General features: G+C 43.4%; 1 protein-coding gene across 7 annotated transcripts in view; it reads left to right on the forward strand.

The window, feature by feature from the left end:
- Positions 1-20788, forward strand: part of abcc3 (ATP-binding cassette, sub-family C (CFTR/MRP), member 3) — a 47422-nt gene extending 26634 nt beyond the window's left edge. Inside the window, exons 9-31 of one of the 7 annotated variants that reach the window (XM_047327575.1) lie at positions 970-1147; positions 1300-1461; positions 1723-1815; positions 2258-2461; positions 3659-3811; positions 3923-4010; positions 4379-4445; positions 5464-5590; positions 6925-7101; positions 7309-7476; positions 7837-8020; positions 8145-8253; positions 8659-8815; positions 9186-9393; positions 11440-11753; positions 14099-14298; positions 15092-15218; positions 15973-16074; positions 16662-16808; positions 16898-17056; positions 17586-17752; positions 17878-18072; positions 19077-20788. In XM_047327575.1, coding sequence (XP_047183531.1) covers positions 970-1147; positions 1300-1461; positions 1723-1815; positions 2258-2461; positions 3659-3811; positions 3923-4010; positions 4379-4445; positions 5464-5590; positions 6925-7101; positions 7309-7476; positions 7837-8020; positions 8145-8253; positions 8659-8815; positions 9186-9393; positions 11440-11753; positions 14099-14298; positions 15092-15218; positions 15973-16074; positions 16662-16808; positions 16898-17056; positions 17586-17752; positions 17878-18072; positions 19077-19188 — 3598 coding nt within the window. In that variant the 3' untranslated portion in view covers positions 19189-20788. Of the gene's footprint in view, positions 1-969; positions 1148-1299; positions 1462-1722; positions 1816-2257; positions 2462-3658; positions 3812-3922; positions 4011-4378; positions 4446-5463; positions 5591-6924; positions 7102-7308; positions 7477-7836; positions 8021-8144; positions 8254-8658; positions 8816-9185; positions 9394-9858; positions 10170-11439; positions 11754-14098; positions 15219-15972; positions 16075-16661; positions 16809-16897; positions 17057-17585; positions 17753-17877; positions 18073-19076 lie in introns of those variants that run through there. The other 6 variants (XM_035612702.2, XM_035612705.2, XM_047327576.1 and 3 more) reach the window with 6 other exon arrangements.
- The last annotated feature ends 610 nt before the right edge of the window (positions 20789-21398 follow it).

Here is a 21398-nt window from a genome sequence, read left to right on the forward strand (position 1 = left end):
CAGATAGTAACAGAAAAAAGGGGCAGAGGGCTCCGAAGGTGCTGCAGCGGTTTTATCGTCACAATATGGCTGAAATGTGCTAACTAGCCAGCAACAAGTTACTGCATCAGAACTCTATTTTCAATGATATTTCCCAACACTAACATGTTAGCTTGACAAATGTGCCCACAGACAACAGCCACGTTCCTTGTTTACGTTTATGTCATGATAATGTTTGATAATGTCCGCTCGTGGCTCATACTGAGGCCGCGGTGCGCGTTCATGTGTTTGAGGGGGGCGGGGCTTGGGACGGAGGTCTGAAGGAAGCCGGTCGGATTTTGCGGCGATTGTCGAAATCGCCTACTCAACCTTTAATAGCGCTGTGAGTCCATATCCGTGTCGACAACAAGCGTGTCCAGACGTGTGCATCACTTTTAAGTGTCCTCTGGAAACACTTCCGTTGTGTTGCGGTCTATTTGCATCGCTTTTTCTTAATGTGTTGTGTTGCGGTCTTTGCATCTCTTTTTCTTAATGTGTTGTGTTGCGGTCTTTGCAGTGCTTTTTCTAAATGCTGTGCATGTGTTGTCAAATTGATGAAAATGTTTTCTTAATTTGCTTGTGTTTTGTCTATTTGCATGTGTTTTCTAAAGTTGAAGTGCTGTGAGCTCTCAGGGCCACCGTAGTCAACAGCACATGGCTGCGGACCAGGAGAGGGCTGATGAAAACATACAGCATCTCCCATTTTGTATACAATCAGTGACAGAAGAGAATTTTGTTGTTCGTTTTCATGTAAAGTCCCATTACAGTGTTCTGAAGGTTTGCAGACGGTGGACGAGGTGATAGGAACTGAAGCGTATGTGTACACGTTTGACACAAAATAACAGGTTATAACCTCTAGAAAATCAGTCTAACTCGTGCAAAAGTTTTGCATGCAAAGGTGACGTGTTGTGTCGAGATAAAGTTTTTTTTCCTCTTTCTATACTTTAATAGGATGCTGATCATATTCACAAAACAGGAAGGTGTTCCTGATTGGTGGGGCTATGCACTGGCCTTCCTCATGTTCTTCACAGCTTTCCTGCAGACGCTCATCCTCCACCATCACTTCCAGTACTGTTTCGTCACCGGCATGAATGTACGCACAGCTATCATAGGAGCAATCTACAGGAAGGTACGCGATGCCTGCGGTTAGTGTGCACGCACGAATGCACTAACCCTTAAAGAAAGTCAACTATTTCAATGGCACATTTCGTTCAAGTGGAGATAAAGCATGCCTCTCAGGTCCCTGTTTGGTTTTGTTTTGTGTCTGTCATTGCTGTGCAGGCACTGGTGATAACTAACGCTGCCAAGCGTTCGTCTACAGTGGGAGAGGTTGTCAACCTGATGTCTGTGGACGCACAGAGGTTCATGGACCTCACCACCTTCCTCAACATGTTGTGGTCCGCTCCCCTTCAGATTATGCTGGCACTTTATTTCCTGTGGCAGGTCCGTTGAACATATTCAACATGTTTTAGAGGAAATCTTACTAGGGGAATTATTTTTGTCTAACAAAGTCATGAATGAATTGTAGCTAGTCAAGACAAGGCATTCCCCTCCATATTTGACAATATTCGTTGCTGAGAGACAATTGGTAAACGTTTTGGGTTGGATTCTTCAAGCTTGCTATGATTTTTTGGGGATAAAGGGGGATTTTTGCTTTACTTTTATTAATGTTAAATTATATTTGCCTTGTGCTGTGTTTGACAGAACCTCGGTCCATCTGTGCTGGCTGGGGTGGCTGTCATGATCATGTTGATACCGTTTAACGCCGTCATCGCCATGAAGATGCGAGGCTACCAGGTAGGAACAGCCAAAGGAGGACTTGGCAGTAATTTAATGTCATTGACTGTTGACTTTCAGTTGAACCGCATCAGTGATTTAAGCACATTGTCTCATCATTGTTGTTATTTCAGATGAGTGCCTCAAAATAGGAAACAGTTCTATGCAATATTAACAAGTTGTATAAAATGTTGCATACATGTTTCATATATATATCAATATCTTAAAAGTTTTTGTGTTCATATTATGATAGTAGCTACCCTGATTTAAGATCATCGTTGTATCATTTTGTGAAAATCTGACTGCATTGACTCAAACATTTGATTTGGTTTGCTCTTCCAACCACTTTGTTACTTTTGCCTACTTTACCCATTTTTTGTAGTGGTTTGGTTTGGTGAATTTTCAACTAAACAACGGTTTGTCTTCTGGTGCCTATCCTTGTCGTCCTCTTCCTCCCTCCCAGGTGGAGCAGATGCGGTTAAAGGACTCGCGCATCAAGCTGATGAACGAGATCCTGAACGGCATAAAAGTCCTAAAGCTGTATGCCTGGGAGAACTCCTTCAAGGAAAAGGTCCTGGCCATTCGGCAGAAGGAGCTCAACGTGCTGCGCAAGACCGCCTACCTGGGAGCGCTGTCCACCATGGCCTGGACCAGCGCCCCTTTCATGGTAAGCTCAGTCCACATGTGGCCTTTTTTTTTTTTTTTTTTTTCCAGGAGAGACTGCCTTGCTGAATTACGCGTTCACTGAATGTCACGATCATTTGTGGCAGATCCAAACAGGCTGCACGAATGTCTGCAAAAAATTTCTTCGTGTCAGATATTTTCTGAAGATGAAAACATACGTATGAGCACAGATTCTGAGGTCATATCATGGGCATTAAGATTCTCTTATGACACTGAGAGTTATGGGATTGAACCCAAACTGTAACTTTGCAGGCGAGACAACTACACAATTAACTGAAACTTTTTAAAACTCCATAAAGCTGAGATGATACACTTACACCTTTGCAGTAGCCATAAAGGGCTAATATGTTGGTACAGCTAACCACACTAGCATAGCTATCATGGAAGTATTGTGTTTGTCACATCAGTGACAGCTACCTGATCTGTTCAATTGTAACAACAAAGCACCATAAGCCAGTAGAACATCAGCATACCAAGAGGATTTGCAGAAATTATCATCAGCCACTTTGATCCTGGTGATCACACGTGTTTTATCATGCTTGCAGGGAGCAGAGTAACTGGGTAATTTTTTTTTAACCTGTATATTTTTCTGGAACATCAACTGCCCTGATGGCAGAAATCATGGTTAAATATTCTCACCAGAAAAGTTGTGAATCATTTACTGCAAAGCAAATGCCATAGCGAAAATTTAACACCACTGGTCCTCAAACCGCTTCCTGTCTGCTGACCTAATGTAAATCATAAAAATAGAGAAAAGCGTGACCTGATCCTGAAGGGCCTGCTAGTTTTATGTGAAGCAAGCAAAGCAGGGAAATATGGCAAGGAGTGGATGTTGGAGCAGAGTGAGTGAGCAACAGCTCTTTGTTATTTTGGTAGGTGTCTACATCAGTTATCTGAAAAAGGTTTCATAGGTCACATGACAGCAATTTAATTCAACCATTTGTTGATTGATTTTGTGGTCATTTATGTTTTATTTGTCAGACTTGACCAGCCAAAAGCCAGTGTGTGTCGGCGATTATAAATTCTGTAATGTGGCGAATATGAGCAACTGTTGAGGTCACTGATGAGTCACGGGTTGACTCGAGTGTGTGTGGTATCACAGCGCTGGTTGACCGCTGTGCATCTCTACTGTAAACTGATGGACTTTGACTAAGCGGCCTGTTTGCCAATGTGTTTCCAGGTTGCCTTGACATCATTTGCTGTGTATGTGTACGTGACCGTGGATGAGAACACAGCGCTGGATGCAGAGAGGGCCTTTGTGTCGCTCTCGCTCTTCAACATCCTCAGGTTTCCCCTCAACATGCTTCCACAGGTCATCAGCAGCATAGTACAGGTGGGGGCTCTTTCATCATTTCTGACCTCTTTTTTTTCTTCATCTTCCTCTGCTGCATGTGTTTGTGCAGAAGTTTTCATTGAGTGCCTGTGTGTTTATTCTGTGCCTCAGGCCAGTGTCTCACTGAAGCGAATCCAAAGTTTCCTGAGTCATGATGAGCTGGACCCAAATTCAGTAGACCGAAACAACACGGCCACAGGTACAATTAAACCCAGCTCCTCCTTTGATTAAAGTTATAACAACTTATCGTTTATTTGTGTGGCACGCAGCCCAGCTTTTTTCTGTACTTCTGATTTTATTGCACAAGCTTCAAATAGACTTGAAGTTTTGCAATATCTTAATAAAATGTGCATTGTCATTCTACTCTGTCATCATTCCTTTTGTGTAAACTCATGGGCTTTTGAAATCCAAGTCACTGCCTTCTACTTGTACCCTTCACCCAGTGACTGAGAGTTTGGATGACTAATGGTTAAGAAATGCCTTTCAGTGTGTTGTCGCGTCAGATCTACACACGAGCTGTCACCCATTCAACAAATTCACGTTACATTTTTTTTTCCACCTCAACAGAGTTTTCAGTGACAGTCGCCAACGGAAAGTTCACCTGGGCTAAAGAAGATCCTCCTGTTCTGCACAAGTATGTCTTGAAAGGCCACATGTTAGATGTTTGCATACAGTCAAGGAATAAAATAAGGGATAAGTTATTAAAGTACAGAGTCTCAGCTTAAATTTGAGGAGGGTTTATGTCAAAATAGAAAGAACTGTGTGGGAGATGTTACTCATTTAACACACGTTTAGGCCTCTCAAGTCAAACCATCATCGAATCATCATATTTAACATTTTGTGTGCAGTCGATGTCTGACTGACTGTCTCTGACGCACAGACATCCGCAGACACTTTCCATCTTCCCTGGTGCTTCTCTCCCAGAGCGTCACTGCAGCCTCCCTCAGCTCTTCAGCTTGTTTAGGACATCAGCTGATCGCCTTGGCTGTATGTTTAGGAATGTTGAAATGTTGGGTCAGTGTGTTTTGAGTCTGAGCAAAGAGTGTCTCCTGTTCACCTCTGCATTCACCCTGTTGCTTCTGTCAACAAACCCCCCTTGTGAACCTCACACATCTCCAACCTGTAACAGATCCATCACCATGTTTGACTGACGAAGGGGTGGCTCTGGGTCACGAGCTTCTCCTTTTTTCTCTTAACTTTCCTGTGTCCATCATTTTGATAGAGGTTTATTTTTGTTTATCGGTCCATTGAACTTTGTTCCAGAACTCCACAGTTTTTCTTTCTGTTTTTTTTTTTATGAAACGCAGCATGTTCCTTCTATTTTATGGTTCATCATATCCTGTGGTGAATCCTCTTCAATCCAAATAGCAACTCAAAATTCTTAATTCATGCATTTGTGCATGAACTCATATCGAAATGACACACGGCTGCCTAGGAAACATTTACTATCCAAGTGTCCAATTACTTTTAATCCCCCAAGAGCTCCTTCTTTATTGACCAAAACCATCACTTATTAAAGCTGAGACCTTCAGAGCCTGAAGAAGAAAAATGTGTAAAATGTCTCTTCTGGTCTTGACTGCGTGTCATGTTTTTGTGTTTCCAATACTTGAGGCTGTTCTTATAACCTGTGGATACTGCCTGTGTTTTTGCAGTATTAATGTGATGGTGCCCCAGGGCTCCCTGCTGGCAGTGGTGGGCCACGTTGGCTGTGGCAAATCCTCTCTGATCTCTGCCCTGCTGGGTGAAATGGAGAGACTGGAGGGAGAGGTTTCTATACGGGTAAGACTTCACTAGTGACTCAGAGTCGGCCGTTCGCCTCCCCGATGGTTGGCGGTTCGAAGACACTTAACCCTAAATTGCCTCTTCCAACAGTGTAGGAATGTGACAGACAGCTTTCAAGTCTTACTAAGCCATATTTGTATGTTTACAATAAATCAGTTGACCTTGTATAATGTGAAAGGGGTCAGGGAATTATCATTATCATTATTATTATCGAATCTGCAGTCCTCAATGGAGCTATTAGCGACTTTTAACTCTTTGTTTGGTTCAGTAACAGTTCTCATCTCCCTCTCTCTCAGTGAAAAAAGCTGGGGAGAAGAACAAACTACACTGTATCGTATGTTAGCTGCCTTGAAAATCATGTAGCAGCTAATGTAAGGAGGTTGCTTCAGCTTTTTTACCAACTTTAATGTTTGGTATTATAACTATATCCCTCTTGTGAGTTGGTTATTGTAAGACCAATGAGAGAGCAGATAGTGTTTGAGGTAAATGCAGATGAATTGTCCAGGTTAATACCAAATATTCATTATTTTTTTCTGTAAACTTAAACTTAGACCTCCAGCTCTTTCTATATTTTGTGAAAAAAGTCAGGACAAAAGGGGGGAACAGGTCAGTCGGTGGGAATTTATTCATACGTTGCTGCATGCACAGGTTAATGCACAAGTAGGGTAGAGAACGGATGAATGCTCAGTGCATGTCAAAGGGCTTTTCGGAGTCAATGTACATTTTACTGACAGAACTGACTCGACACTCAACCAGGAATGAAAAAAAAACATGACCAGTACCCACAAGTTAAAGATGAAAATAGAAAATGTAAATGATAGCGTTGTAGATTTTAAGTCTGTGCAATCCTTTTACTTAAACATGCTTCTATGTTTTGGATTAAACAAACGAGATGTAATGAGTTGTGCTGATACTGTATGCTTCAACATATTTAATGTTGAACCGCTCCTTCAACTTAGCCCCGTCATCACTCACTCTGACCGCATGGCAGTAGAGGGACTCATTGAAATACAATGTGTAACATAACAGTCACAAATTATGACACGGTAGTTCTGAGCATTTACAGTAGTAAATCACGGCCTGTTATTTATAAAGTCATGCTTTACAGTATTGCTGCTTTCCCAGAGCAAACCAACCTACTGCAGCAGGAATCATTTTTGGAAAATGAGAAAGTTCAGTTGTAAGAATATCAGTGGCATGAGAAAAGCTGGGAACATGTGAAATAAACTGTAATATAGGATACTCTTAGAGAAGAATGTCATTTAAAAAAAAAAGAAGAGCAATGGGATGTTTTGGTGCGTTGAGAAACAATAACCGGCCTCTGTCCTCAGGGGTCAGTGGCATACGTACCGCAGCAGGCCTGGATACAGAACATCACCCTGCGTGACAACATCCTGTTTGGGAAACCCTACAATGAGCAGAAGTACCGCAGCGTTCTGGAAGCCTGTGCCTTAACCCCTGACCTAGAAGTGTTGCCTGGAGGAGATTTGACTGAGATAGGAGAAAAGGTACACAAGACAAGCAGTTCCATTTCCTTTCGTTTTCAAAGAGGCCGGATTATGGTTTTCTGTTTCAACATACTCGCTTTGATTCTAGTTTCCTTTCAGCAATTTTTGATGTCTGACAACAAACAAAGTCTTATCAATTCTGGGTTCCCTAGAGATTTGCCGGCACCGTTTGTGATGACTGACGTTATTACGGTTTCATTCCTGCAGGGGATCAACCTCTCAGGGGGCCAGCGACAGAGGGTGAGCCTGGCCCGAGCCCTGTACAGCGACACTGACGTCTACCTGCTGGACGACCCGCTGTCCGCCGTGGACGCCCACGTGGCCAAACACATCTTTGACAATCTCATTGGTCCAGATGGGGCACTGAAGGGCAAGGTGAGAGTCTTCGAATGCTTTGGTTTCACACTAAACTAAGATGGATGGTTGAACATTATACCTGCTAAACTTCTTGCATGATGATGTTAGCATTGAGCTCAGTACTAAATGCCTGACAAGGTTTTAATAGAGGAAGTCTGACCTCATACTTTTACGAGAGAGGAAGTTGTATCTTTTATCACTTTATTACTTGTATGTTTTCCATTCTTCTGATAAGAGCCCGATGAGTGTCTGTGTGTGAATGCGTTCACCGCCTAATAAAAAAAAACGTGTTTATGTCCGTCAATGGGTTTGCTCTGCCATTTACATGTGCGTTTTTGAGATGATAACAGGGGCTTCTTTTGTTGCGTTTCACTCCAGACACGCATTCTGGTGACTCACGGCATCAGCTTCCTGCCCCAGGTGGATAACATCATGGTGATGGTGGACGGCCGGGTGTCGGAGATGGGCTCCTACCAGGAGCTTCTCAAACAGGACGGAGCCTTCGCAGAGTTCCTCAGGAACTACGCCCTGGAGGACATAGTGGAGGAGGACGAGGCCATTGGTAGACCACCGCCTCCTCTGTGTAGTAAATCAGCACGTATCAGTGCAAAGCAGACAGATGGTTGTAGCATGTTTGCTGGCTGTATATTACACCATTTTTTACTGAGGAACACTTGCTTTTACAGAGGAGTTAATTGAAGATGAGGAGTTGTTCCCCGATGACGCCCTGAGCAACCACGCAGACATGGTGGACAACGAACCAGTGATCAACGAAGCTAAGAGAAATTTCATAAGGTACCGGAAATATTTCAGAGAAAGACCGGCACAACCTCCAAAAATGCTCATGTTACACAGACTTTGAGACAGGGAAAACTTTCTTGCACACTCTTCTGATGGAAGCAAGATGCAACACTTTATTGCAATCTCCTTCCACTGGAATTTGTTTTGGCGAGTTAATGAGAAACATAAGGATGTTCATATCCAATGAAAGACATGAAAGAAACGGTAAAAACATGAAGTGACCATTGTCAAATAGTAACTGTGCATAGAAAAGTGTGAAGCAAAATTTGTTATGTTATGAAACCTGCTTGCCTGTTGGGATTGTATCAGTTCCGCACAACTACAGCTGCCTAACGATTTGATTTGAATGAAGAAAAGAGATAAATGCCAATTTGATCCCCCTCTGTCTCCCTGTCACAGGCAGATCAGCATCGTTTCAGCAGATGGAGAGAACCCCAGGTTCCGCTCGGTGAGGAGACAAGGCTGCAGCCAGAGGAAACACTCGGAGCCACAAGAGAAGAAGAAACCACACGATATGGTGAAGCTGATCCAGACAGAGAACACAGAAACAGGCAGGGTCAGTCCATCAAACCTCATTTCAGCCCCCCCCACCATCTTTTATCCATTATTTCTAATAAGATAAATAAAGTAAAATCTGGACACCAAGAAATGTTCAGAACACAGTCCACGTGAATCTTAGTGTGAAGAGTTCAGATCATACTTCCTAAAAATACCCTCAAAATCATCTCAAAGAAAAGCGCATTTTGTGCCAAATCTGTTAATGTTTGTCATTAAAATCTCAAACAACAGACGGAGCCGCCTCGCCATCTCCGTCTGTTGTGACAATGCAATATTAAATCAACATATTGTTATTAATTCGTAACAAATTTGCAGAAATCAACATAAGTTAAACAAAAAAGCAATTCTCGTGCTTTTGTGCTTACCAGGTGAAAACCAAAGTGTACCTGGAGTATGCTAAGGCAGTGGGGCCACTGCTGTCGGTGTTCATCTGCTTCCTGTACGGCTGCCAAAACGCCGCCTCCATCGGATCAAACATCTGGCTCAGCGAGTGGACCAACGACGCCGCGAGAAATGCGACCAAGGAAAATCTGAATATGAGGGTGGGGGTGTACGCCGCACTGGGCACTGCACAAGGTAAGAAATGCCGTATTTGTTGTTGTTTCTGTTTAGTTTTGTCAAAACGGCAGGGCGGTACAAATTGTGTTTTTAGTCTTCACATGCTGCCACATCACGGTGCTAAAACGATTTTGAACCTGAACTGCTGCTTTAACTCCATGGTGCCAAATAGAGCTTTTTCGACGCTGAAAGCTTTGCTCCTTTGAGAGTCGCCGTGGGCCAGAGGACTTTGACCAGACTGAAAGGAGCAGCTGTATATCCAACAACTAGCATGCATCATTTTTGTTTGGTGGTTCGTGTTTGTTGAAAGCAACAGGGGTGTGTGGTGTGACGCATAATGTGCTGCTGTTCCTTTTCCAGTGAACTGTCACCATGAAGTCTTTACATTCAGGACAGATGCTGCCAGTGTCTACAAATAATTCCATTGCTTTCCATCTTGTTTTACTCTCCTCCTCCTCCTGCTCTTGTTCCACTCCATCCCAGGTATCCTGGTCCTGATCTCTTCCTTTACTCTAGCCATGGGGAACATGGCCGCAGCCAGGAAGCTGCACTATAACCTACTGAGCAACAAACTTCACACGCCCCAGTCTTTCTTTGATACCACGCCTATAGGACGCATCATCAACCGCTTCTCCAAGGACATCTATGTGATCGACGAGGCTCTCCCAGCCACCGTGCTCATGTTCTTGAGCACCCTCTTTGCTTCTCTCTCCACAATGCTAGTGATCGTTAGCACCACGCCCATCTTTGCTGTTGTCATAGTGCCCCTGGCTGTCGCATACGTCTTTGTCCAGGTATTGAGGAAAAAATGACGCTCATGTTGTGCCAGACGATCCTCTCAGTTCCAACTTACTTTGCAAATGTGTGACTGGAATGGCATTCCCTCATGCATGTTGTCACAGCAGCTTTTTTTTTTTTAACCATCCAGTTTTGGCTTTTGTTTCTTTGCAGCCTGTGATTGTCTCTATTATTCAATCTGAAATTCACTTGGCTCTCTCCGCAGATGAAATACTTCCTGTCCTGCCTGCTGCCTACTTCCACATCTTTCCCCTCTCTCTCACACACACACACACACACACACACATACACACACACAAACACACTGCCTCACTCTAGTGGAGGACCAGTGTTAATACAACTGAGTCTACTCATTGTTTTAAATCAGTGGAAGTCTAGACTTGTTTGAGGAGTTACAGAAGTGACCCATATGGGGCCGGTGATGTCACTAGTGTGTACTATTGGGCCTATGCAAGTGAGCGAAGTGTTTTTGAGTTTTGTTGTCAATGCAACATGGAACAGACCTGAGATAGCTGGTTAGATTACATGGCCATTTTTGTATGTCACAGAATATCTGTGGATTACGCCCACTTTTCTCAATTTAAGCCATACAAATGTATGTAAGGTATAACGTAAACGTGTTACGTAAAATAAGATACCACTCCGTCAGTTCCATTCATTTAGCTATGAGTACTGCTACAGGATCCCCACCCTCATGATAAAATACAGAAATGATTCCTACGTCTTCCATTTAAAATCACAGATTTTAAATTTGGGGAAAGAGAACACTGGTATCGGATAAGTACTCTGTACAGGCAGATACTTGAGTTGAGGTTATGGTGTTGATATCGGGACAGAAAAAGTTAGATTGGTGTATCCCTAACTAGAATACATGCACCTATGCACCTCTCATCCCCTTTAAAAACATTGTAGCCACCCTGACACCTTTACAACTGTAATATGTTTATTGGAGAAAATGTTTATTTTCTGCTACCAGGGACTGTGCTGTTCCACCTGATTTGTGACCTGTTCTGGCACACATGAAATGATGCATCCTTTTCTTTTTTTTCTGTTGGTTCGGAGCTTGAGGAGGAATAAAAAATCACAACTTTTTGTCCTGTTCACAGTCACCCGAGGCGTTAAGTAAGCCACAATGCAGTACTTACTGTGACTCTGTGAATCCTGCACAGTCAACAAAAGCTGCTGTTTCATTACATATTAGGATTGTGTCCTGAACGCAGGTGATGTGTTGTCACAGCTGACCCCCTCCCCTTCCCCCTCCCACAGGTGTGCTGTTGTTGGTTAACTGCCTGTTGTGCCGGGCCTACAGTATGCTGCGGGCCGCCAAGCTCATGCACGGCAACTTGCTCCAGGGGGTCCTGCGAGCACCGCAGGTCTTCTTCGAGAGCACCCCCACTGGGCGGTTGCTAAACCGCTTCAGCAAAGACATTGACACTATAGACTCCCACATTCCAGAAAACATTGACATATGGATGCGCACTTTCTGGTACACACTGAATGTGCTGCTCATATGCTCTGTCCTCACCCCAATGTTCCTCATAGTGGTAGCACCGTTAATGGTGTTCTATTGGTGGGTTCAGGTAAATAGGAAAGTCTGCTAACATCAATTCAACATGCATGCCTGAGAGTGTTGTTTGCGTGAGTGCTGTTAGACTGTTGCATGTGGTCGAAGGGATGATCATTGCTGTCGTAGTGCTGTAGATGCAGCGTGGTTCGGTGTCTTTTAGTACAGTAGTCCCAGCTCAGCTGCTCAGTGTGTAGTTTGCCGCAGGAGGGGCGTTCTGTCATCTTAACAGTTAAAGGGGCAGTAAGTGAGTTGGGAGAAAGATTGTTTGTTGATTTTTTTGGCTGTACTGGTCAGGGCTGGAACCCTTTTTTTGCCGCACAGCGGACCGTGAGGAAATATTGGCGGAATTTTGCAAAAAGTGTATTGCTTTAGAATCGCTTACTGCCCCTTTAAGTTGTGATTTTTGGTATTGTTGGCAAATAGGGATTTTAATGATGCACAATTAATTCTTAATGACAGGGCTGCTCTGGCGGCAGAAATAAACTCAGTGGCCATATCAATAATATCCAGTCAAAGGTAACCTGAAGATGTTTCACTGCTCACAACTTGCTCGTAACCAGCTAAAAAAGACTCCACCTGTGGACTGCTGAAGCAAAGACTTTTTACGTACTTACTCAGTATGTCAACAGTTCATCTCTGATGGACGAGGCACAGTTGCAGGTTCTTCCTGCCACGGGAGCAGCTCTGTCTCACTTCTCAGCGAGTGTAGTGTCAGGGCCGGGTGAACTGGAGGGCAGCAGTTGTTGTTGCCGATGTGTGCAGGGTTCACAATCTTTTTTTTTGTACCTGATTATTAATAATGAAGCAAATTCCTAATCAACACAAAATTTTCCGTACTGTAGCATCACTGGAAATATCACTCGTGGTTTACGTGGTTTAGAAATATGAATGTGGTGAGGGTATTTGATAGGGATGGGCTTAAAGATGACCAGTTGATTCTTCTTTGTGTTTTATGAGGTTTCAGTAAGGAGCTGATGAGTGTAGGTGAGGTGTTACATGAATGGCTTTCAGAAACATTTGAATGCTAATTATGATTCGGGGGTGTTAAAGCACTCTCCTCTACTTGACCTCAACGTGGCAGTTTGACCCATTTCTGCTATCACATCTGGTTTAAGGGGCACTCCACCTATTTCAATCAGCTTTCTCATCACAAGCAGCCCTGCAGTTGAATGACGTCTTCTGTGGGGCTCTGGGAAGTATTTCACAGTTTGGAAGAAAAACAAAATACTCGGATGAATTCATTAGAATCATCTTTTAGAGGACCCCACTTTTTTTATATAACAAAGAATTCAGTGTTTTTGGAGCTGGAATTCTTCTAGGAAGTATACGTCAGGATCTTTCGCTTTGCTGCTTTGGTTTTGAGTATACTTTTTAAAAATGTTATCCGTGTGTTGCAAGTCTCCCGATCTTGTGGGCGTGACATACAAAGTTGCTGGAGTGCCCCTTAGCCGCCAAAGGAAGAAAGCATACAGTGTTGGCAGTCTGGCAAATTAGCCTTCAATCTTAACTACAAACATTAAGTGGAACAATCAAAAACGACACCTATTGTTTGAGCCAAAGCATTAGTAAGACGAGTCAAAATAAAGGCACCGTCGCTCTGTCTTTAAAGCAATTCTTCCACAAAATTGAGCTTACTTTTATTGTCCAGCCAAGGCCCGAAAATTGTCTTTGACACAGGAAGTGAAAGTGATTCTGGAGCAGACATTCATGGAGCATCTAGGGTCTGTGTGCGCACTTCTTTTTTACTAACTTGACCTCAGAAATCAACACCTTCTAACACAAGCTCCTATTCCTGTGGCTTTCTCTTTGCATCCATCCTGCATGGCGTGTCTCTGCTGCACGGTGTGTCTATAACCACACTGTTGAAGGAGCACTCTGCAAATGAAAGTCAAACCGCCATACTACTATAGCAATGTGATTACCCATGGGCAATGGGGGAAATTAAATTGTTGCTTCAAGCTTTTAACATTTTCCACATGATTGATTCGAGTTTGATTCTGATGCAACAACATCTGTAATGACAAAACAAAACACCTGCAGTTTCAAAAATCGTGGAAAACATGGATCAAGTGATCATGCAGTAATTGGTGACGGAGTGTAAAAACATTGCGTGTGTAACATTCACTGGCACCTTGTCGACAATCTGTAACTTTGGAATATCAAATGGACACTGCAGGTGGTTTGTTCACACGGGCTCCCTCTGTTAATCTGAGTGCTTGCGAGTGTGCATGTGTGTGTGTGTGTGTGCTTGTCTGTACGCTTGTCTGTGCACATCATAACTGTTTGTTGAATATTCCAACAATGTCTTGTTCTGCCATAATGACGGGTTTGTTTCTTCCCCCCCCTCAATGCCTGTAGAGATTTTACGTCGCCACGTCCCGGCAGCTAAAGCGCCTGGAGTCTGTCAGCCGCTCTCCCATATACTCCAATTTCTCCGAGACCATCACTGGCGCGAGTGTAATCCGCGCCTACGGCAGACACTCTGCCTTCGTTCTGATGAGCGATACCAAAGTGGACGAGAACCAAAAGAGTTACTACCCTGGTATAGTGTCCAACAGGTAGGTGTCTCGTTTCAGCTCAGCAGGAAAAGCCGCCGTGTTCCAGTGTCTGTTCTGATCCTCGTGTGCACAGCCACTGGTGTGATGGGCGAGAGGAATGAATGGAGATTTTTGGGAGATGCACATGTTCACTTCAACCGGTCCTTTCAGACCATTTGGCTCTGTAGAGAAGATGAAACTAAAACCTTTCAACACTGGGACAGAGCTGCTTACACCTTTCACTCATACACTAGAATTTCAAAAGCCTCGTCAGATTTACAATAAACAGTGTATAAGTCCACACATTGTAGCTAAACATGATCTCCCCTGCTACAGTACATTGGCATCTTCACTTAATAGTTCTTTTCACAGCAGACACCTATTTCGGTCGTAGCAGGAAAGTCACATGTTTGACTCAAACCATGAACAAGTCAGCTCTCACAATCCCGGTGCTTTAGAACTGGAGCATCTAAATGTACTGCAGGCGTCATTAAAGTATTTTGGTGAAATTATAATTATTATTATTATGTGTTCAAAAAATCTGCGTTATTATAGTTAATTAGCATGCAAAAGCAAACCTGTAATTTCTCTACATATGAGACTTTGGAGTCAGCCGCCAAAGGCCCAGCGGGAAGATCAGTGTTTGAGTGGGATTAGAATCACTCGTTGGCTGTAAAAGATGTGACTAGCTACTCATTTGTCTTATAGCTTCATATTTTTGCAATCACTTGTATATGCCTGCCTGAAGCTAAGCTCCTGAGTTCTCATGCAGATGGGACGTCCTGTTAACTGTGACCTTGCTGTAACACCGCAGGTGGCTCGGAGTGCGCATCGAGTTCATCGGGAACTGCATAGTGCTGTTTGCTGCCATGTTTGCTGTGACCAGAAAGCAGAGCCTGACCGCCGGCCTTGTGGGTCTGTCGGTGTCCTACGCTCTTCAGGTACAAACTGACTGCTGCACTGTGATCCACATGTAGCAATTTGCTGCTGCGTTTATGTATGAGCTGCAGCATTGACAGGTAAGGTAGGTCAATACAGTATGTTACCACTGACAACTTTAAATATTTTAACAATGATTAGCATCAAGTTAATGTTATATTTGATATCTTTTCAGTTGAACTAATCCATATTCTGATATGAACGACAGATGACATGACTACTTGTAACATAGGGATTCATATTTCCTTCTGAGAATACTAGGAAATTGACTTGTTTTTAGGGTTTAACTTCAGCTCCCGTCAGAACATGTAGGTCATATTTCGAACAACATGAAATACAAGGAGAGATATGCATCAAACTGTGGGCCCCCAACCCGACCACTTTAGTGTATTGTTGGTGTTATGGATAATAATGTAGGCAAAAGAACAATGTTTATGCCAGGTTTATGGTTGCTCTGTATTTCCTGGATGGGTAAATAAGAGCTGCTGCCTCCAAGTGGCCAGAAAAGGTAACGGATGTTATCCATTAACTTTAATTACTGTTTAGAATGATGTCCTCTACCACCCCTATTACTGTACATATTGTTCAGGTGTTACAGCTTATTTAATATGTGGATATCATTTAAAAAAAAAATCCATATCTTTAGTATCTGAGCTGCACCACAACTCTCCCAGATTCCCCCTGAAAGGGCATCAGTAGCCGCTGTGATACAAATTCCCCGTACGACCTCATGTGAAGCCTGTATTGTTTCTGTAGGTGACCATGTCTCTGAACTGGATGGTGCGAATGACTTCAGATCTGGAAAGCAACATAGTGGCAGTCGAGAGAGTGAAGGAGTACTCTGAGACCAAGCCAGAGGTATGTTACGCAGTGCGCGCACGTGTGTGTGTGTGTGTGTGTGCGCGTGTGCATAAAGAATGTGTCTAAGTCTGTCTCCGTCTAATACTCTGCGGAAGCTCAAGTTGTACTTTGCATGTGTTTGTTTTCAAAAGTAAGGTGGTGTCGACTTTGCTCTGCTGTTGAAAAAGTAGGAATTTACTCAATAAGCCCGTCCCGCTGCCCAGTCAACTTCTTAAACAACACAGGACCTATAAACTATAACTAGATCCAGAAATGTTGGATTACTGTCAACAAAGGGCCCTCTGTTACATAAGACACTACACAGTGCACCTTTTCAGCTTTAATCACACTAAATGCCCTTCTATAGCTGGTATAGTTGTAAGTGAAAGCCTTTGTTGGGAGTGACAGTTTTTTAACTTTTAAGCATTAATAAACAAATCGGTCCTGGGAGGAGCCCAGCAGATTAATGAGTTGTTCCGAAAAAGTTTTTTTCTGGTCGGCAATGTTGCATTAATGACATGTCTCCCTTTATGCTGCTACACGTCTGCACGCCTCCAATTTGAATTTCCATCTTCCATTACATCTCATCTCATCTGCGTCCACAGGCCCCCTGGGAGGTGGAGGACAAGAAGCCCTCTCCCAACTGGCCCGTGGAGGGGAACGTGCAGTTCCAGAACTACAGCGTTCGCTACCGAGAGGGACTGGACCTCGTCCTGAAGAACCTGACGCTGAGCGTCAAGGGAGGAGAGAAGGTGGGTGGGGCGATCGGTAAGGGATCATGGGTCAAAACAAAAACAAAAAAAGATGGCTTCACTCAACAGGGCTCTGTTTTAAAAAACAGATTGGCATCGTGGGTCGCACAGGGGCCGGCAAGTCCTCCATGACGCTCTGCCTCTTCCGACTGCTGGAGGCTGCAGCAGGAGAGATCACCATCGACGAGGTGAAGATAGCTGAGATAGGCCTGCATGACCTGAGGTCCAAACTCACAATCATTCCACAGGTACGCAACACACACACACACACACACACACACACACACACACACACACTACTAATACACACACTAAAAAGACGTTGCAGAGTAACTGTGTTTTGATGAACTTTAAATTTGAAGGCATGCTACTGCTATAAGCAGCTGCTAGCTGTTTCAGACCAGAGCGGCATTGATCTTCTCATCTAACCTTTGCTGATATTTTGACAAATGCAGAACTGTACTACAAAAACTACCAAACATTTTTCTGCTTTCAGCTTGAGAAATGAATGTCTGGGTGGTGGACAGTTGGTCTGACCTAATGAATAAATTGTATTGTTTCCAGTCAAGACCCTGGAAATGTTTTTCAAAATTGTGATGGACATTTCTTCACTGTTTTGTCAGATTTTTATAGACTAAACAAACAATACGTTTATCAGAGCAGAAAACCTGAATACTCCTTGATACCAGCTGTTTCTTTCACAGATGCAGAATGTCTCCGGTCAGGAGTGTTTGTGTTTTCCTTCCAGACGACTCACGGCTTTTTCTCTTGTCGCAGGAGCCGGTGCTGTTCTCCGGGACGCTGAGGATGAACCTCGACCCCTTTGAGCAGTGCAGTGATGACGAGTTGTGGAAAGCTCTGGAGCAGTCTCACCTCCACAAGTTTGTCAGAAACCAGCCGGCGAAACTGGAGCTGGAGTGTACAGAGGGAGGGGAGAATCTCAGGTAGGGAAGGACATTCCGTAGAGCGTTTTTTATGAAAGGAATCTTTGTAGATACTGGACCAACCTCTGCAGGTTGTTAAAAGGTGTTGCTGTCATCCATGTGGTGTGTCATTGTTGCATCTTTAGCGTTGGCCAGAGGCAGCTGGTGTGTTTGGCTCGGGCTCTCCTGAGGAAGACGAGGATCCTCGTTCTGGATGAAGCGACAGCTGCCATCGACCTGGAGACGGACGATCTCATCCAGTCCACCATAAGGACCCAGTTTGAAGACTGCACCGTCTTCACCATCGCACACAGACTCAACACCATCATGGATTACACAAGGTCAGATACTCATAGCAACGTTCACACGCATACATTTCTTTTTCTACAATTACACCTGGTGTCTGCGCTACCTCAAAGTTTCCAACTTTTGGAATCGCTGCTGGCCCCGTCTTAGTTTAAAAACACTCGTTCTCTTCCTGATCGGTTCTTATCATTCACGACTCGATCACCAGCGGCGAAGGCAAAGCGTTACCAACACTTTCTGTCAGTCACATTTCCACCAACAGAGCAGACAACCTGCTTCCTGTTTACATCGGCATGGTCGTGTGATATCGTGTTTTCAGTTGTTTAAGTATGGGCGTCGGTAATTTCAGGAAGCAAAAAAATGCTCGTCTGGACAGAGATGGTTCTGAATCTGTCCAGTCTGAATGAGGTCCGGACAAACATTTCTGTAACTGATCCTGAAAGCGTAATGTAACAGTACATACAGTACATATACTGGTAAAAATACAAGCCTAAATAGAGATATAGATACTTGTATATAGTATTTATATTTAGGCTTTTATTTTTTTTAAATATAGATCTCTTTTTTTTCTGCTTTCAAAACCCACATTTACCCATTGTGGGATGAATACGGGAATATCTTAATTTATATTATAAACATATGTACAGCATATAAATGTCATCTGTATCAAAGTGCATTTGGAGTGATTATATCTGTGCCACGTTGTACAATTTAATAAACTGTACACACACTGTGTTCCATCATACCTCGGAGCTTGGAACTCGGGGGTTATCGCTCCATTATAATCTCAGAACTCAGAATTACCGACCTAAGTCGAAAGTTGCAACTGGAATGCCCCTATGGTTGGACAACAAATCAACAACTCGACTTCCGAGCTCCGAGGTGTAATGGAACGCAGGGATAGCAAGGAAAAAATATTTCCTCACCTGCACAAAAGGGAATTCTTACCCTCTAGTGGTGCATTTGTCAGAATTGTTCCCAAAAGTTATACATGAGTCGTCCCCCCCCCCCCCCCCCCCCCCCCCTTCTCTTCTGGCAGAGTGCTGGTGCTGGACAAGGGTCAGGTCGCAGAGTTCGACACTCCCACAAGCCTGATATCGCAGAAAGGAATCTTCTACAGCATGGCTAAAGATGCAGGACTGGTACTGTAGGACCGCCTCGTCAACCCAACGTCACAAAACCAGGGTGGAGGACCAGCTCAGTTAACGTCAGGCTGACTCTGAATTTCAAACCTGCCAGTGGAGCTGCAGAGTTACCGGTCAGGTGCATTTGGTATATTTTCAGGGCGCCTACTACTGAATTGAAGCTTGAACTCTGTTGCAATCATTTGTAAAGTTTGTCTGAACCCAGACATCTACACTGTCCGAAGGTTCCGGCACGTACTGTATTGTCCTGTGGGGCAAACACCATCTTTTTTAATAGGAAAAAGCTAAACAAGCCATAAGTGCAAGTACTAGTCGATCCAAGTACGCTCTTTAGTGCCTTCTGCCAGTGGGATGAAGAAAGACAGTGAATGTATCATTTTCATATCGGCTGTCTGCTGCAAAACAAAAAAGGAGGAACTTTTTTAATTTTATTTTTTCTACAGGAAACATACTGTACTTTCCTCATACAAAAAAAACAGGTTTTTCTGATAAACCCACATATTTTTGTACTGTACCATTATTTAAGCCACTTTTTAAAAGAATGTTCTGATCTAGGGAAGTTTGTTCAGTTAAGTATGTGATTCTTCTGTGAACCAAATCTATGAAAACTTGAATTCTGTACCACCAAAATATGGAAAAAATGATAATGCTTTTATTAAAACAAAGAAAAATAAGGAAACAGACTGTTTGTGTGCTGGCTTCAAATTGATACATAATAGGGAAGTAATAGATGTGCTTATTAAAGGTGCATTCCACAATTCCACGGTCAAGGAATGAGAAAGTAACGTCTACCAAAAGAGTCAGGAACAATATTGTGGGAACTGTAGGAACCAGCTGGTTAAAGTCTGTACCGGGGTTTGACCGAGTCGGCCTGGCCGATTATCTGAGACGATATTCAACATTTTTTTTAGCCGATTTGCCGATAAAATTATTTACTTTTAAAATGTGCTTATTTGGCTTTGATGATGCACATCCATGTTTCAGCAAAGTTTTGTGTTTCCTAAATGTTGACACTTTTTCACTGCAGACAAATATCGGTTATCGGTATCTTAGATTAGTAATAATCGCTTTCGGCCCAGAAAGAGCCATATCGGTTGACCCCTGGTTTGTACCATGAATACAAGTTTAGGAAATCAGCCGCTTCAATTTAGAGCATTGTTGTGTCAGGCTGTTTCTCATGAGCCCCCTCCGCCAATTTTATGGAGGTCGATAGCCGAAAAAGTTAGTCATTTTGGTATAAAAAATAAAAGTAAAATTCCCACTTATAAGACAGATATCAGAAACTGAATATACCCATATTTGTGAACCCCCATATTGTTGTCAGCCTCACCTTAATTTCAGTTGAAGTTTTACATTGCAGTAGTAGAAGGAATGATAGTGTTCGTACAGGTACCCAAGGATGACGGCCTGGGACCTGTGCCCAATGGACTTGCAGCTGAGTGTGTATTTAACACACATTATTTAATACCACTGGAGAATGTAATGATTCTAGTCGTCCACTAGGGCGCACTCACAGTCAATCTGGAATCCACTACATGCTGTAAAAATGATTGCTGCCTGAAACATGTTTCACAATAAACCTGCTTAAGCACCTCTCATATCTAAACGTGTGTGTGCCTTAGTGATTAGATGATGACAGCAGGTCACCTCTACACCAAAACCTTAGTATTAGTCAAATATTACTGCAGTGTGAGTGGTGACCATATTGGATGTTACCACTCGCATACAGTAAGTCATTTCACTTCATCATAGGACCAACCGAGGCTGTATGTCAAATGTCAGCCAATAATTTTTTCCAGGCTTTTATTGACACAGTTGTAATGTCGGGACTATTCAGTCGATCTTTGGGCAGGATGTGTGTCATCAACAGATGTTGCCAAGGCACCCACAGATCCCACACAGCAGGATGTCTCTCTTGCCTCAGACGCAGACGTACACCATGGCCTGGCGGCGGTTCGCATTCGTCTGCAGTGAACCTGACAGATGCTGATAGCCAAGTATGAAGGAGTTGTTTGGTAATGTCGATCTGTCCAGGTTTGGGGAAGATGTTTCACAAATCAAAGTCTGATCAAATCAAAATCACCAAAGTTGACGATGAAGTGGAGAGCGCAAGGCAATGAATGTCTCCCCACTGCGCATGTCACTATAGGCGTTGTCAGGGACGACCCATTTCAATCTACAATAACACTTGAGAGTTTAAAAAAAAGGAAAGAAAA

This window comes from Scophthalmus maximus, chromosome 16 (assembly GCF_022379125.1).
Source record: "Scophthalmus maximus strain ysfricsl-2021 chromosome 16, ASM2237912v1, whole genome shotgun sequence".
Taxonomy (NCBI): Eukaryota; Metazoa; Chordata; class Actinopteri; order Pleuronectiformes; family Scophthalmidae; genus Scophthalmus; species Scophthalmus maximus.